At 34.0% G+C, this 14683-nt stretch overlaps 2 protein-coding genes across 9 annotated transcripts; one reads left to right on the top strand and one right to left on the bottom strand.

The window, feature by feature from the left end:
* The first annotated feature begins 1069 nt into the window (after positions 1 to 1069).
* Positions 1070 to 6537, top strand: LOC104908024 (protein ALP1-like). 8 transcript variants are annotated; one of them, XM_048644500.2, is made up of 3 exons: positions 1089 to 1218; positions 2159 to 3707; positions 6105 to 6537. In XM_048644500.2, exon 2 carries the CDS (start codon positions 2339 to 2341, stop codon positions 3686 to 3688), a length of 1350 nt encoding a protein of 449 aa, XP_048500457.1. In that variant the 5' UTR covers positions 1089 to 1218; positions 2159 to 2338; the 3' UTR covers positions 3689 to 3707; positions 6105 to 6537. The 8 variants fall into 8 exon arrangements, with proteins under 8 accessions (XP_010695375.1, XP_048500457.1, XP_048500456.1 ...); XM_048644499.2 differs by having other exon boundaries at positions 6084 to 6537; XM_019252727.3 differs by having other exon boundaries at positions 6081 to 6537.
* A 779-nt stretch (positions 6538 to 7316) lies between these two features.
* Positions 7317 to 11710, bottom strand: LOC104908023 (thylakoid lumenal 17.9 kDa protein, chloroplastic). The gene is made up of 4 exons (XM_010697071.4): positions 11349 to 11710; positions 10984 to 11098; positions 8597 to 8666; positions 7317 to 7801 (listed from the first exon to the last, which is right to left on the bottom strand). The coding sequence occupies exons 1-4, from the start codon at positions 11666 to 11668 to the stop codon at positions 7572 to 7574; spliced, it is 735 nt and encodes a 244-aa protein (XP_010695373.1). The 5' UTR covers positions 11669 to 11710; the 3' UTR covers positions 7317 to 7571.
* Positions 11711 to 14683: the final 2973 nt, after the last annotated feature.

The raw sequence follows: 14683 nt of genomic DNA, 5'->3' as shown, positions 1-14683 counted from the left end.
TCTAATAAATTAGAGATATTTGAATTGTTGATGGTTTTCTTTTTAGTCTTTTTTTTTATTTTTTAAATTAATTAGGTATTTTTTTTAATTTTTAATTTTTAAATTAAAGTAAGTAGTTAGAATAGAGATATAATGAGGGTAAAATGGGGTTTTTAATATTTTGGTGTCCTACCCCTCTTCCCATATAGAATAGAGATAAGATACAATCAAACAAGGTAGAATCAAATCCGTCTTCGAAAAAAACTACGATGAACCAGATCGAGCAATACAGCACAGTCCTCTTGTATTTGCTGAATCCAACAGCGCTATTGATGAGGAAGTCTATCATTCTGACATAGTTTCGGAAGAACATTCTTGATCGAGCCATGTTTAACGTATCTGAGATTCCAATACTTTCATGTTGAGTCTCGAACTTCAACCAATGAGAACAATTTCTCATACCTAATAAAAACAAAAAAACCTACTCACAACTCCCATAGGGGAGAAGGAGATCTTCACAATAGAGACTAAAAAAATCCCATAAATAGATACTAATTTATTCAATATAACTAAAAACTGGAAATAAAAGGGGGAGAGGGGCTTACCATGGATGAAAACATCCATGGCAGCCCCTAACTAATGAAGAAGGGGTAGAGGAGGCTAGGGTTTAGAGAGAAAAGAGAGGGGAGGGGGGGGGGGTGGAGGGGCGGCGGTTTTAACCTTGTTGATGTTGTGACTTTAATAATATACATCAATAGATGTAAATTTAAAACAAGAGAGTAATGTACACAAATAATTCAAAAATAAATGAAAATAAAAATATAAACCAATACATGATATTGAAAGTGTAACCCTCAAGTAGTCAAATTGAATGTAATTTAATTTTTTATTTAAGTAATTATTAAATGTAAGCAATTTTATAAATTAACATAAAATGATTTTGTAGATATAAAAAAATAATTGAATTTTAATAATATCTTGTTGATTACGATCGGGTTCGGATTTGAGAGTAGGTTTATTTGAATAGGTCAGGATATAATCTTGTCGGGTGCAAATTAGGTCTAGGTAATCATAGGTCAGGTCTGACACCACTATACAGGCGTATAGTAAGTACTAAGTAGTAACACTCCAAAAGTCGCAAATTCAATTCCTTTAGAACCTCTTCCCCTCAAAAAAAAAAACCCTCTAAACCTCTCATACGCAAATTGCAGAAGCTCGAATTGCAGAAGCTCGTTCCAGGTTCTTGTTTTGTTCCTTAGATGAATCTTCTTGTTTTGTTCCTTAGATGAATCTACTTGGTTTGTTGCGGATTTTGGTGTGGAATTGCGATTTTTAAGATCTACTTGACGTGATTATTCATTCGATTGGTTTTATGCGGTTGATATTGTTTGTTTCATGAATTCAACTTATTTTTCCTTTATCTCATATATGTCATTTCATGTTTTTAGGGATGGATAATTTACCTGTTATAAACTTATGATTCGAATGAATTTCTGGTATAACTTGTTAATTTTTGTTTGTTTGTTTCATGGAGCTAATTGATAAGAAAATTTGTGTTACAATTTGTAGATACGCATATTTGCGTTCACTTGTTCTTGTTTAATTTCATCAGATCAATTTTTCAAGTGTTGTGGCTGGGAATCAGGGATGAATGACCTGTCATCCCCGGGCCCAGGGTGGCCGCCCCTCCTGCCCTGGCTCAGGGACGGGCCTGTTTGTCACTATTGAGGCCTAATGTGCTGGGCATTGTAAGCTCAAAAACCTTTACAAAGCAGTCATAATGCGTTAATGCGGCCGAGATCTAATATTATGTTATACTTCTATATGGTCCGACTATGTTCCATATAATGATGGAAAATCTGTGGCAAAGGCAATGAAAATTTTAACAGGGTTGAACCCGTATTATCTGTGGCTGTCAATAATCAAAAATTAAACTAGTGAAATTTAAAGTCTTCCATAGATTTCTATAGTTCACTTATGTAGAAATTATCATAATATTCTAACATTAATATGGTTTCCAAACAGAGTTCAGTTTCACTTGTTTTATTATGAAGGATTCCAAGTTCTCTTTTATTGGACAAACTCTACGTAAAAGAAAAGAGAAAAAATGCAGGAGCTTGCTATTTTGGAGAAAGATATTTTGTAAATCTAATTTTTGAGACTTTTTTTCTATTTGCAGATCTAGCTTTTCTGGACTACACTGACTGCAACACTATTAGATCTGCTTGAATTGTTGAGTGTGGAAGTTTAGATACTGATTTTATTCTATCTTTGTAAGGACCCAGAGATGTACTCATCGCCTTCTAATTGTATTATTAGTTAATTGGTAATATCCCTTTTCCTTTTACAGAGAGAAGAGATGGATCAAACATTTCTGGTGATGTTATCGAATCTGCTTCACTTGCAAAACCACTTGGACCCCACCTCTTCTCTCTTCTCCTCTGATGCCGCCTCCTTCTCAAGCTCTTCAACCACCTCCCTTTCCTCCCTCCTCACCTCCTCCACTGCAGCCCCTCTTCTCTTCTTCACAATTGCCTCAGTCCTTTCCTTTGTTGCTGCCTCTCGTCCATCCTCTTCTTCCTCTCCTTCTTCCTCCTCCCGCTCTCCATCTCGCTCTCGCTCCTCTTCCCCTTCTGACCACTCCCTCTCTGCCTTCCGAGCCCTCTCCACTGAGCTTATCTGGTCCATGGACCCTCCTGTCCGTGATGCGCAGTGGCGTTCGTCCTATGGCCTCTCCTATCCTGTCTTCACTACTGTTGTTGATAAGCTCAAGCCCCATATAGCCCAGTCCAATCTCTCCCTTCCCCCTGATTATGCTGTTGCCATGGTTCTCTCCCGCTTGTGTCATGGCCTTTCTGCTAAAACTCTTGCCAAGCGCCACTCTCTAGACCCTTACCTTGTGTCTAAGATCACCAACATGGTCACTCGTCTCCTCTCTACCAAACTTTACCCTGAATTCATTAAGATCCCTGCCGGCCGCCGACGCCTCCATGAGACAACCCAGGCCTTTGAAGAGATCACCTCCCTGCCTAATTTGTGTGGGGCCATTGATTCCACCCCTGTCCGGCTCCATCGCCTCCCTGCTGATATTAGTGACCCTTCATCGTACCATTGCCGATATGGGTTCCCTGCCATTCAGCTCCAAGTGGTGGCTGACCATAAGAAGGTCTTCTGGGATGTTTGTGTTAAGGCTCCGGGGAGTGTTGATGATGCTACTCATTTCAGGGATAGTGTTCTCTACAACAAGCTTATGTCCGGCGATGTTGTCTGGGATAAAGTTGTGAATGTGAGGGGACATCCTGTCAGGCCATACATTGTCGGCGATTGGTGTTTCCCATCACTCTCCTTCCTGCTGACCCCTTTCTCTGGAAATGGTAGAGGCACCCCTGCTCAGAATACGTTTAATGCTGCTCTGATGAAGGGCAGATCAGCCACTGTGGAGGCCATAGGGCTGCTCAAAGGTAGGTGGAAAATTTTGCAGGATCTCAATGTGGGTCTCCATCATGCTCCTCAAACCATTGTGGCATGCTGCGTGTTGCATAACCTGTGTCAGATCGCAAGGGAACCCGAACCCGAACTCTATAAGGAGCCAGAAGAGAGTGGGTCTCCTCCAAGAATCTTGGAGAGTGAGAGGTCCTTTTACTATTACGGCGAAAACTTGAGGCAACAATTGGCTGATGATCTGCACCAAAGGCTGTCATCTAGATGAAACCTACAGCTTGTAAGAGGTAAGCTATTGCTGTTAGAGTTGTTCTACTGGTTCTGAAATAAGGATGGCTTGTGAGTTTTGGATGCTTTGGATTAGATATTACTTTCTCATATTCTGTCCTTATTTTCAGCATGCCTTGTAGCTTGTAGCCTTGTAGTCTTTGAACACATCAAATTTTTGTACTTAATCGCAGATGTACTGCTTAAGAACAAAGCTGTATGATGTCGTTCTAAAGTGAGGCAATATGTGTAACATACCTCAAATAGCAAAAAGTTCAAGCTTTTGACCTGAAGAATTAAAGTGGACTGTTTTTGTATGTCAATACATGCCCATAGGCCATATGAATGGAGGTCGTGAATTTACCCCAAGTGTCTCCGACTTTTGTGTGATGTCCCTTTGCATCCTCTTATGGCAAAAATTTCGTAATACTACCAACCTTTTTAAAAAATTATACTATTATGCTTCTGTTCTTCATACCATCACAAGATCTTTGAAGTGGGTGGATGTGTAAAGAACATTGGCATCGTGAAATTTTACTTTAGGGGTAGTAGGGAGTTGCAGGCTTGCAGCCAAAACAATTTGCATTGCAGGAATAGGGGATGTATTATGCGCCTTATAATTGGATTAAACTTAAAATGTGACAAGAACTGATGCCATAAAAGTACATATATACTAGTCTAAGCTTGGCCTAGTATCAAAGAAAAAACCTTCCAACCCCACTAGGGCATTTGGAATAGGGTTTTCTCTTATCATTTCCCATTCTCAAAGTGTTTGCCCGCAAATCTAGGCCGGTTATCCTACGAGAGGTTGTGATATGATAGGATTCTTCATCTTACCACGGGGTTCCCAGTGGGGGGTCCCAAAAAAAATAAAAGTATATATATATATAATGAAAAAGGCAAATGATTTCGTGATTGTTCATTAAGAGTCGAACCAAAGGAAAAATTAATATGCACATGCATAATTATTTATAGAGCTTTACATATTATCAATTTATTTATATCTACATATATATGTATGTGTGTATACTATATTTATACCAGTTTATACATATTCTTTATACCAATTTATGTATTTTTTTTTATTAATTTATATTCTCTCCATCCTAAGATATTGCTTTACTTTCCTATTTGGTTTTAAAAAATTGTCCCATTTTCTTTTATGGTTAAATAGGCATTACAATCTCTCTTTACCTTTTCTCCAATTCTACATATAACAATATACAAATCTACTTATCCATCCAATCATCAATTTATACATGTGTCATCTTGATTTATACATATTTTATATCAATTGAAAATTTATACAACATATCAATTGTAAATTTGTAATTTAGTGAGACTTTGAATTTTTGTGGTTGGAGATCAATTTTCTAGGAACCATTTGTAGTGGATATCAAAAGGTGATCAATTTCCAATAAGGATGACAATGGGTATAGAATCCAATTTGAATCCACTTGGACTCTATCCTAAGTTAAGAGCGATGTAAACTTTTAGAACCTACAGGTTTGGGTATACTGTGTAGGGTCCATGTTGATCAATTTTTCAACTCTATTATGATCTCACTTGCGCTTAAATTGAAAAAGAAAGGGTGTTTTCATTCATATTTTACAAAAGTTGCACATACTATACTTTTTTGTATTCCGTATCTATATTATTTGAAATTAAAGACCATGGTGAAGGGGAAAATGAGAAGTGTTAAAGTTAAATCATGACTACTATTTTCATCATGATCTTTTTTGTGCTTTAAATAATTAAATAATTCATGTATATTTAGAGACTAGACTTGAAGATTACTAGTTAAAGTGTTATGACTTTAGAAGTTCACTGCATTTAATCCATTCGGTAAGATTGCCGGTTTAATTTTTAAAATTGTCTGTTGTTGTTCGAGCTTCAAAGAGAAATGAAGGAAGGAGAAGAGAATGGACGACTAGGTTAGTACGAAATGTTAGGAATAGTGTTAGATTACCGTGAGATGGAATGAGCTTGTTAAAAGAATGTAGGCTTGAGTTTGTCTAAATTTTATATTAAATTAGACCTCTTTGTACTAATTGTTGTAATTCTCATAGTCATATTTCTTATTTACTCTTTCTTTGTTATTCATTGGATGTTATTAGTATTGCTTCCTTTAATTATAGGGTTAATCTTTTATTAGTAATCATGACGTTTTCATTGATTTAATTATGCCTTTGTTAGTCATGTGGAGTAGTTTAATTACTATTTTAGGATTTTGGGGATTTATGTATGATTACAAGGGACTATTTTGATTATTAATTGCTTAACAGTCTCTTCTATTTCTTATTATTTAGTTTTTCACGATTGTTTGCAAGTTAATAAGGCCAAAATTGTTTATTAGTCTTGCAAATACTTAATTATAGGTTTATTAATAATAGTAGAACAATCCTTGTCAATACAAGAGCCGCTTAGGGAGCTCAAGAAGGGCAATGTTGAAGAGAAATGGTATGAGCCCTAGATAGCATGCATGGGCGATGATACTGCTATTGGTCGCCCAAAGTACGTAGCACAGGTGGCGTGGATAAGGGGATGACCTTACAACGAGTTATCTTTAGTTACACAAAGGTTCGAGCAACAAAACATGGGCTCTGTGCGACGACATTTTCTGTTGTCTAAGCTGCTTTTTCTTGCAATATAGACTGGTTCATTAAGTTTTTATTATTTTTCTCTACATCTTGAATTTCATACATAGTGAAACAAATCATAGGCTCTTTATATTTGATTCATTTATTTGTTATTTGCTCATAGCATAATTTAGTTTAATTCAATGCACAAATCCCAATATTCCTATTAATTTTGTATTAGATTCAATTTAATAGTATAAGTTATATATCTCTCTTTGGTTCAATCCTACTTGCTCGAATATATAATTAGGACTTGCTAGGATTATATTTGATAGGTTGCGACAACCTCATCAAATTCCTATTTGTTTTTCACCAATTCTTAAAATAGCTTATAACTCAAATTATAGGAGTATCTTCAAAGCCATTACACTAAATAAAGTGTCACGTAAGTAGACCTGGTTATTGGACAAGGTAGCCCAATGGCTAAAGGGTTAGGATCAAATTTACAGGACTTTATTGAATAGGGTCATTATCGAACATGGTCATTATAGGGCTAATAAAGAAACCCAATAATTTTGAAAAATAAAATAGGTTTTGTAAAAACAACTACATATTCGGTCATTCATTTAAACTCACTTTTGACTCTCTCTATTCCTTATTTTTCTTGCTTATTTGTCAGCCTGTCCATTATCAACTTGCTATCGGCCCACTATCCATTTGGCACGACCGCTACCGACCCTTTATGAGGCGACTCTTATGATCCAACCCGCTTCCGGCCCGCAGTGACCCTAACCCAACCCGTCCAATAACCAGGTCTACACATAAATGACCAATAAATAGATTAAAAAGAGTGTGAAGTTCTTCATTTTTATTATGTATCTCTAATTGGATAAGTAAAATTGTTATAAAGTTGATATTTTAAAACAATATAAAGACATTAATCTAATAAGATCTAATAAAGTCATTAAAACTGCTTTCAACTAGAATTAAAGGTCAAATTCGTTACTGAGAAAGTGATGATACCTTATATACTATTTCTGAGTCGGAAGGGGAACAATGAAAGCTAAGTTCAATATTATCACTAAGATCTCAAAATAAGCTTTACTACAAGTCCTATTTTACACTGAAAATTGCACAATGTACAATTAAGAGTAGTTTAATATATTATCAAATGTTTTTCTCCACTGAAGTTGTTCCCTTAATGATGTACTATTAGATAGATATACAGCTCTGCTAAATCCACAACTGCTGAAGATCGATCAACATTGAAGGTGATCAACATAAAGCCCTGCTAAATCTGTGAATTTAATCCATCAAGTCCAAACTGGGAGCATACCAACCTAATTCTTCCACAATTTTCTTCATTCTCTCTTGCTGACCCTTTGAATCCCCAAAAGCTGTTGTAAAGGGGTACACGAAGGTTACCTTGGTCGCCATACAACGATAAGTTACTACATCTCCTTTTACCAAGAATTCCAAGACGTCTCTCCCAAAACCTCCAATACCTCCATCGATCTCAGCTCGAAGGTACTGTCCTGAGAGATCATTTCCAAAATTAGCTTACATTTTGGAACAAAAGAAATTAGCAAGATTTTACCATATACCCCCAAGGTTAAAGAAAGTTGAACCATATACCCCTAAGTCCCTAACATTTTTTAGTGCATCGTACTTCCTCCATTTAGAAATAGTTGCACCGTTTGCATAGTATTTACTATTCATATGTTATACGTTGATTGTATTTGGTGAATTATATTGTTGAAAAAATATGGTCATGTGGGATCTTGTTAGATGCATCTCAACAAATATTTTCTTAATATCAACTTTTAATAATTTTTACTTATTGATAATCAAAGATATTAATGGTTGAAAACATACATCAAGAAACGTGAAAACATGAAATGGTGCAACTATTTCTAAACGAAAGAAGTATATTCCTAAGGCCTAAGGTACTGCAAAGTTCACCAATTACCCCAGATAACCTGTTGACGTCAGCAAATGGTGAACTTTGTCAACCCATGTCAGTATATTGTGCATGTATTAAAAGTTAGGGGATTTACAGTGAATATTCGTGAACCTGTCTTAGGAAAATATGGTGAAACTTCCCCAAAAAGAATTAATTCAAGGTATAACAACTTCATCAGTTATTTTTTGTTATTAGAGTTACAATGCAAAATGAGTGTCTAACTTTTTTCCATAATGAAGCATGAAACAAGTGCTTTTTATGTGTTGCTTGCATTTTTCTACTCAATTCATGTACACTTACCAAATGAGAACATAAAATAGAGAACACCCCAACTATGGGCAGACACAAGATAGTTAAACAGGATTACCATTTGGCGCGTCTTCAACAACTTGAATTTTGGCATTTTTCTGTGTGTTCAATATTGCTTCCTGTAATTTCTGCATCAATCCCAGCAATATTGTCATAAAGTATCTGTAGACTGTAGAGTATTGACTAGTATTTTTAAAAGTAGATTAAGTGAGAAGCACAAGCACATATGTAATCGAATATTCTGAAGCTTTGTGGGAGATAAACACACATAAACTTTATAATAGTGGACATGGAAGTTTAAGAGAGAAAGTGAGAAACACTGAAACAGGTTATTATGCCTAACTTGCACAATAAAGTCTGCGTAAAAAAATACGGGAAAGAAAGGATGGAAACTAACAGTTTTACACACAAGATGATAACAAGAGAAGAAAATGCAACACAGCAACCTCCTTCCCTACCTCATTAACTTTGAAACCCCTCAACGGATATCACCATAACAACAGATCCCCACTTGCCCAAACTATTTATTGCTCTCAGAAGTTCCTATTTGGTAATCTTAGTATGTTTCATCTGGTACTTCAGTTGCCAATATCTATATACATTTTTCGTTCTTCCCTGAGAGGTTTTAGGCGTTTCTCATTACTAAATTACATTTCCAGTGTCAGATGTAAATTTCATTTATGATATTAACATACCTATATGGCTATATACATATTCCTTGGAAAACTATAAGACATATCAATATGCCATACTACTGCCAATGTTAACAATAGTAATTGGTTGTTTAGGGGGTAAAGAAGTTTAGATTTAGCGAGATCTGTTTTTTTAAATTTTCAATTCTCATGGTTGAGTTCAAATAGAAGCTTGCTTTTCCATGGTTGAGATTTATTACTCAAATGAACACAAGATGGTGCCTCTCAGTTCACTATGAGATAGCTTGTTTATAACTATCAACTCAGAAAGATCCTTCTGCATATACTTTTTTCTCTGTAAATTTTCATACTTCAGGACACATTTTGATCATTCCCTGCCAGTGATAATTTGAAATTGGTGATAGTGAAAACATCAAAATAAAGATGATATTAACATCTCTAATAATAGTAACATATATATACTATTTCGGAAAGTCTAGATAAAGTTGTCGCATTTCTCCACAAATATACATCGACTATATTATTTTGGAATGTCTACAGATAAACATCTTGTAGCCTTTTATAGTGAAAATACTCCATTCCTGCGATGTGCTATATATGGTCCCTCATAGAAACTTTGATGCTAACCATATTTCCTTCTCAATTAGTTTATTTATTCTTTCTTTTATACTATCTACAATATAGCCAACTCTTTCACATTAATACTCTTATTATGTGTATTAGAGCCTACATGGACGTTAATTTGTGATGGAGGAGAAACAGTTTTCTTAAATATTGGATATAGTGCATACAAGATCCATAATATAGAGGGTAATCAGAAATAAGTGCATACATGATCCAACAATATAGAGGGTAATCAGAAATAACCACGATGGAGGTATTATGACTTTGCCTAGACCATTTCCAAGGGGTATATAGATGCGATATAGGATTTCTCAAAGATTAGTGGACATGGAAACACAATTATTTGACTAGTAGTCATGGAAACATAATAATCTGACTAGTAGACACGGAAACACAATGCGCATTGTTGAATTTTAAGCCTACAGCTACCCTTGTATCACTTCTTACTTCATGTAAAAGAAGGAAACATCAATACCAATTTATATGTTTTTTTTAGTCTACAGAGGTGAAGAATTTCTCGATGATAAAGCAAACACAAATAGTCTCACATTAAATGAAACAAATCTTTTGAACATTAAATTTGTATCATGTTCCTTAAAACGAAAGACCGAAAACCTGACTACAATTATCATTATCACCATCTATATTGATCTACTCAAGAGATAAATGCTAAACTTCAGTTTTTATGAGGGTCGTCTAGTTCATCTCCGAGCTGTACCTAACAAAATATATCCCAAATTTTTAGTTGTAGATTTCATATTCAGTCGACTATGATCTACAATATTGCATATTTTAATTAGATTCTACAACTATATATTACTAAACTTTACAACTTTAGTACATCATCTCGATTAGAGGCCAATCATTCTTTAGCCACTTTTTCATCATCAATCCATTAGCTGATAATTTCAACTTCCTTGTTCACATAACTAATTTTCAAATCCCCAAATGGCTGCTTAAATTGAGCTCATTTCGTCATTCATATAGCACAAAATGGAATATTACTAAGAAAATACCCTACACAGAACATGTGCTTTTGATAACAACTGTAAACTACACACATTATAGCTATAACTTTAACCAACCCAAATCATCTCATGTAGATAAACACGCATTTGAGTTTAATTGTGAAAAAAAAAAAAAAAGCATAGTACAAATTATTTAGTACCTCAACAGCATTTTCTAAAGAATTAGAAGGAATCTCCCATGGAAATTCGAAGTTAGAAGACTTTGGGTTTGTAGTGACACAACCAGGATTAACGGATGGACAAGCTCTAACTTTTCTGCAATAACAAGATAATGATTTACTGATCATTTATAGTTATTCTTTTCAAGCGTAGATTCAAGCAACAAGAGTATAACGCTACCAATTAATGATATTTAACAAAAAAAAAAAAAAAAAGAGTGTTAGCAAATGCAAAACGCCAAAACACAGGATTACCAATGAGAATTATCGGAAAAAAAATAAACGGCATTGATTAATATACAGCAACAGGAAATGCATTAAAAAAAGAAGTGGGAATGAGAAAATACCCATTTTCCAATCCGAGTGGCAAGTTTTTGGACTGAGAGAAGGGAGTAGTAGGAGAGAGTAAAGGGGGTTGTGAAGGGGACTTCAATGAAGGGAGTGCTAAAGAAGGTAATGAAGAAGAAAAAGTAAGGGAGAGAGAAAGAGAAAGAGAAATGAAATTGGTTAGAATAGAAGGTTTTGAGTTTGAGTTTGAGTTGTGGGATTTGGTGGAGATGTTTAGCTTGGGAGAAGCAATGGTGGTGGTGGTAGTGTTGGTGTTTGAGAATGAGAGTTGTGGAGGGAGAAGGAGAAGGTGAGCATGAGCAATTGAGAACAAACTCATCTTTGTCCTAAATCTAATCTTTCTCGGGATTCTCCCAGGCTTTCAAGCACTCCTACATGGCCTAGTGCCTAGTATCCGAGAAACTCGTTGTGTCTAAGGTCTGTTCTCCCCAACTTATTTTCGGGTCAATTCACCCAACTTATTTCAAGTCAATTCAGTTTAGTTTAGTTCATTTCAGTTATAATTAGTTCAGTTCAGTTCAGTTCAGTTACAATCATTTCAGTTCAATTTAGTTTAGTCAGTTCAGTCATTTGATTCTCTGATAATAAAACAATGATAATAATTATTATTATTACGATTACTATTAATATTACTATTATAAATATTAATATCATGATTATACTTATTATAATTATGTTATTATTGTTCTTATTACTCCTATTACTATTGTGTTTAATATTATTATTATTATTATTATTTAAATATTGCTAATTATTATTTTGCTAATACTTTTTTTTCTATATGATTCGGCTTGGTTCCGTTCAGTTGTAATCAGTTCAGTTCAGTTGTTTTATGCCGAAGAAAACAGGTCATAATTGTCTATCTTTGACATTTATTAGATAGATTGGTATTTTTTAAAAAGTTTGGTAAGATGAATGATCCTTACTAACTCGAAATCTCTTGCAGTTTAACCCGACCTACGTTTGCTGACAGACACTTTAAAGGTGGGGGAAGGGAATGGCAACAAGAATCTCCTCTCGCAAAGTGCTCTTGTGGGAACTGAACTCCCAACCTTAATTGGAAGGTTCTTTCCTTACCACTAAGTCAGGTTAGCTTAGTTTTCAAATAGATTGCTTAATTGGTATTATAAACTGATAAAATTGGAGTACTAGCATAGTAGTAAGATGGTACTATTTGAAAGTATTTTTGGTACTAAATTTAAAAATCAAAATTTGTAACAAAACCCTCTCAAAAGGTGGCATTTTAGTATCATTCTAAAACTTTTATAAATGCAATTAGAATAGATATTGATACAAAGCTAATAAACTGATGTCAAATTAGATACAACATACATACCAATAACACATCAACTGAAATTGATAGTTATCATATGCCTATTTTTGGCATGTTTTTGTGAATTATGAGTATCATAACTTCCTAGTGGTGTTTTGTGCTAGTGGTGATTTGAGAAGCATTTTTAGTACATCATTGATTTCGTATCTCTATTACTACTTCCTCGTTTTTTATAACTTGTAAATGTTTTGACTTTTGCATTATTCATATGCTTACTTAACCACTTTGTGACTAATATATGATATGAACTTTTGCATGCGAGGTTGGATTCATCTCAAAATACATATATTTACAAGATTTTGACTTTATTTTTCCTTTAATTTTCACAAACTGATCGATTATCAGAGATATAAATAATCAAAGTTGTGTATTAGCAAGCATAAAAGTCAAAACGTTACAAGTGAAAAGACGGAGGAAGTATGTCTTAAGATGACAGATTTTGGGAATAAACTTGGGGGCAAATACGAGGGTTTGGAAAGAATATAAGAAATGTAGAGAATTTTATGATTAAAAATTTTGAGTTTCACCTTTTTTCATACATAAATTCGCCGTAATAAAACAATAAAATCAAAAGAGAAGAAGTGCTTCAAGAAACACATTTTCAATTGACATAAATGGAGCCTTAATTCGCATGATTATGCTAATATTATAAGAATTGATTAAATTAGATAGGGATTACTTCACATATCAAAATAAAGTTTGATGCTAACACATGCATAATGAACTCCTTAAATTATGAACTTATGCTTAGGATTGAAATTTTTTTTTAAGATAAGGAGAATTCCCTTGCAAAGAAGGGGGGAAATTGGGGATCCTTCTTACAAGGGGTGAGAATCGAATCTCTGTCATAGAGGTGGAAGGAGAACCTTACAACCATGGTTATTAAAATCCCGATTCGATCCGATCTAAAATTGAGTTTTCGATCCGATTCTATCACACGATCCAAAATCTTGTAGGATCATCCGATCCTACTTGGATTTCAATCTAGAGTGGTAGGATAACAATACGAGCCCACAATTTTACGATTCGACGATTCGACCCATAAATACTAATATACAATTATATATATAATTCTTTTTAATAATTATAATGTGAAATGTCTCAAAAGTCAAAACTAAAATCTTGATTATAACAATTTTACATTAACCATATTAACAACTATTTTTTGTGGCTTATAGACACTTGTAAATTTGAAATTACACTTAGTTTTTATCCTTATGAGGGAAAAAAATGGTTGTTTTTTAGTATTTTGGCAACTGAATGGCGTATACGTTATTATATATTCACGATATAATTCATTATTTTTGCTATTAGTAGAATCTTACGATTCTACGATTCGATTTTATTTTAATCGATCTGATCCTACCACCTATATCAATCCAAGGTAGGATCCTGATCATAACAACCTTGCTTACAACCACTAGACCAATCTTGATTCTCATGCCTAAAATTGAATTAAATACATCGTTTTACCACAAGGCCAAACCTTATTTGGTATTTCTATGTATTGGGTCATCTTATCTCAAATAAATAGAAAATATGCATTTATATAATTTAGAAAATTGATTAGGCAATAGAAAATTGTGATGGAGAAAATTCCTTTGTACTTTATTCACATTTTGGCCAACTTGACATGTGCAATATATTAACCACAGTTAAGAGTTGACTTGGGTTAGGAATATTAACCCAATCTGGAAAACAAATGTTTGGTTAACCTTTGTGTTTTTTTTTTTCATTTGGAGTAAATGTTAGGTTGACCTAATAAAATACTTGTAAATAATATATTATCACACTAATTAAATATATACTATCACATTTTTAAAATTTTAATTTTTTTTAAGAAAAGATAAAATACTATATTTTAGACAGTATATTAATTATTTACCACAAAAAAGGTAGGATATGTAATATAACCAATAGTACATTATTATAAAAAAAACCAATAGTACATTATTTTTGATTTGTTATAAAAATGTCACTTATTATGTTAAATGAAAATTT

Source organism: Beta vulgaris, chromosome 5, assembly GCF_026745355.1.
Source record: "Beta vulgaris subsp. vulgaris cultivar EL10 chromosome 5, EL10.2, whole genome shotgun sequence".
Taxonomy (NCBI): Eukaryota; Viridiplantae; Streptophyta; class Magnoliopsida; order Caryophyllales; family Amaranthaceae; genus Beta; species Beta vulgaris.
This window is presented reverse-complemented; position numbering and strand designations above follow the sequence as displayed.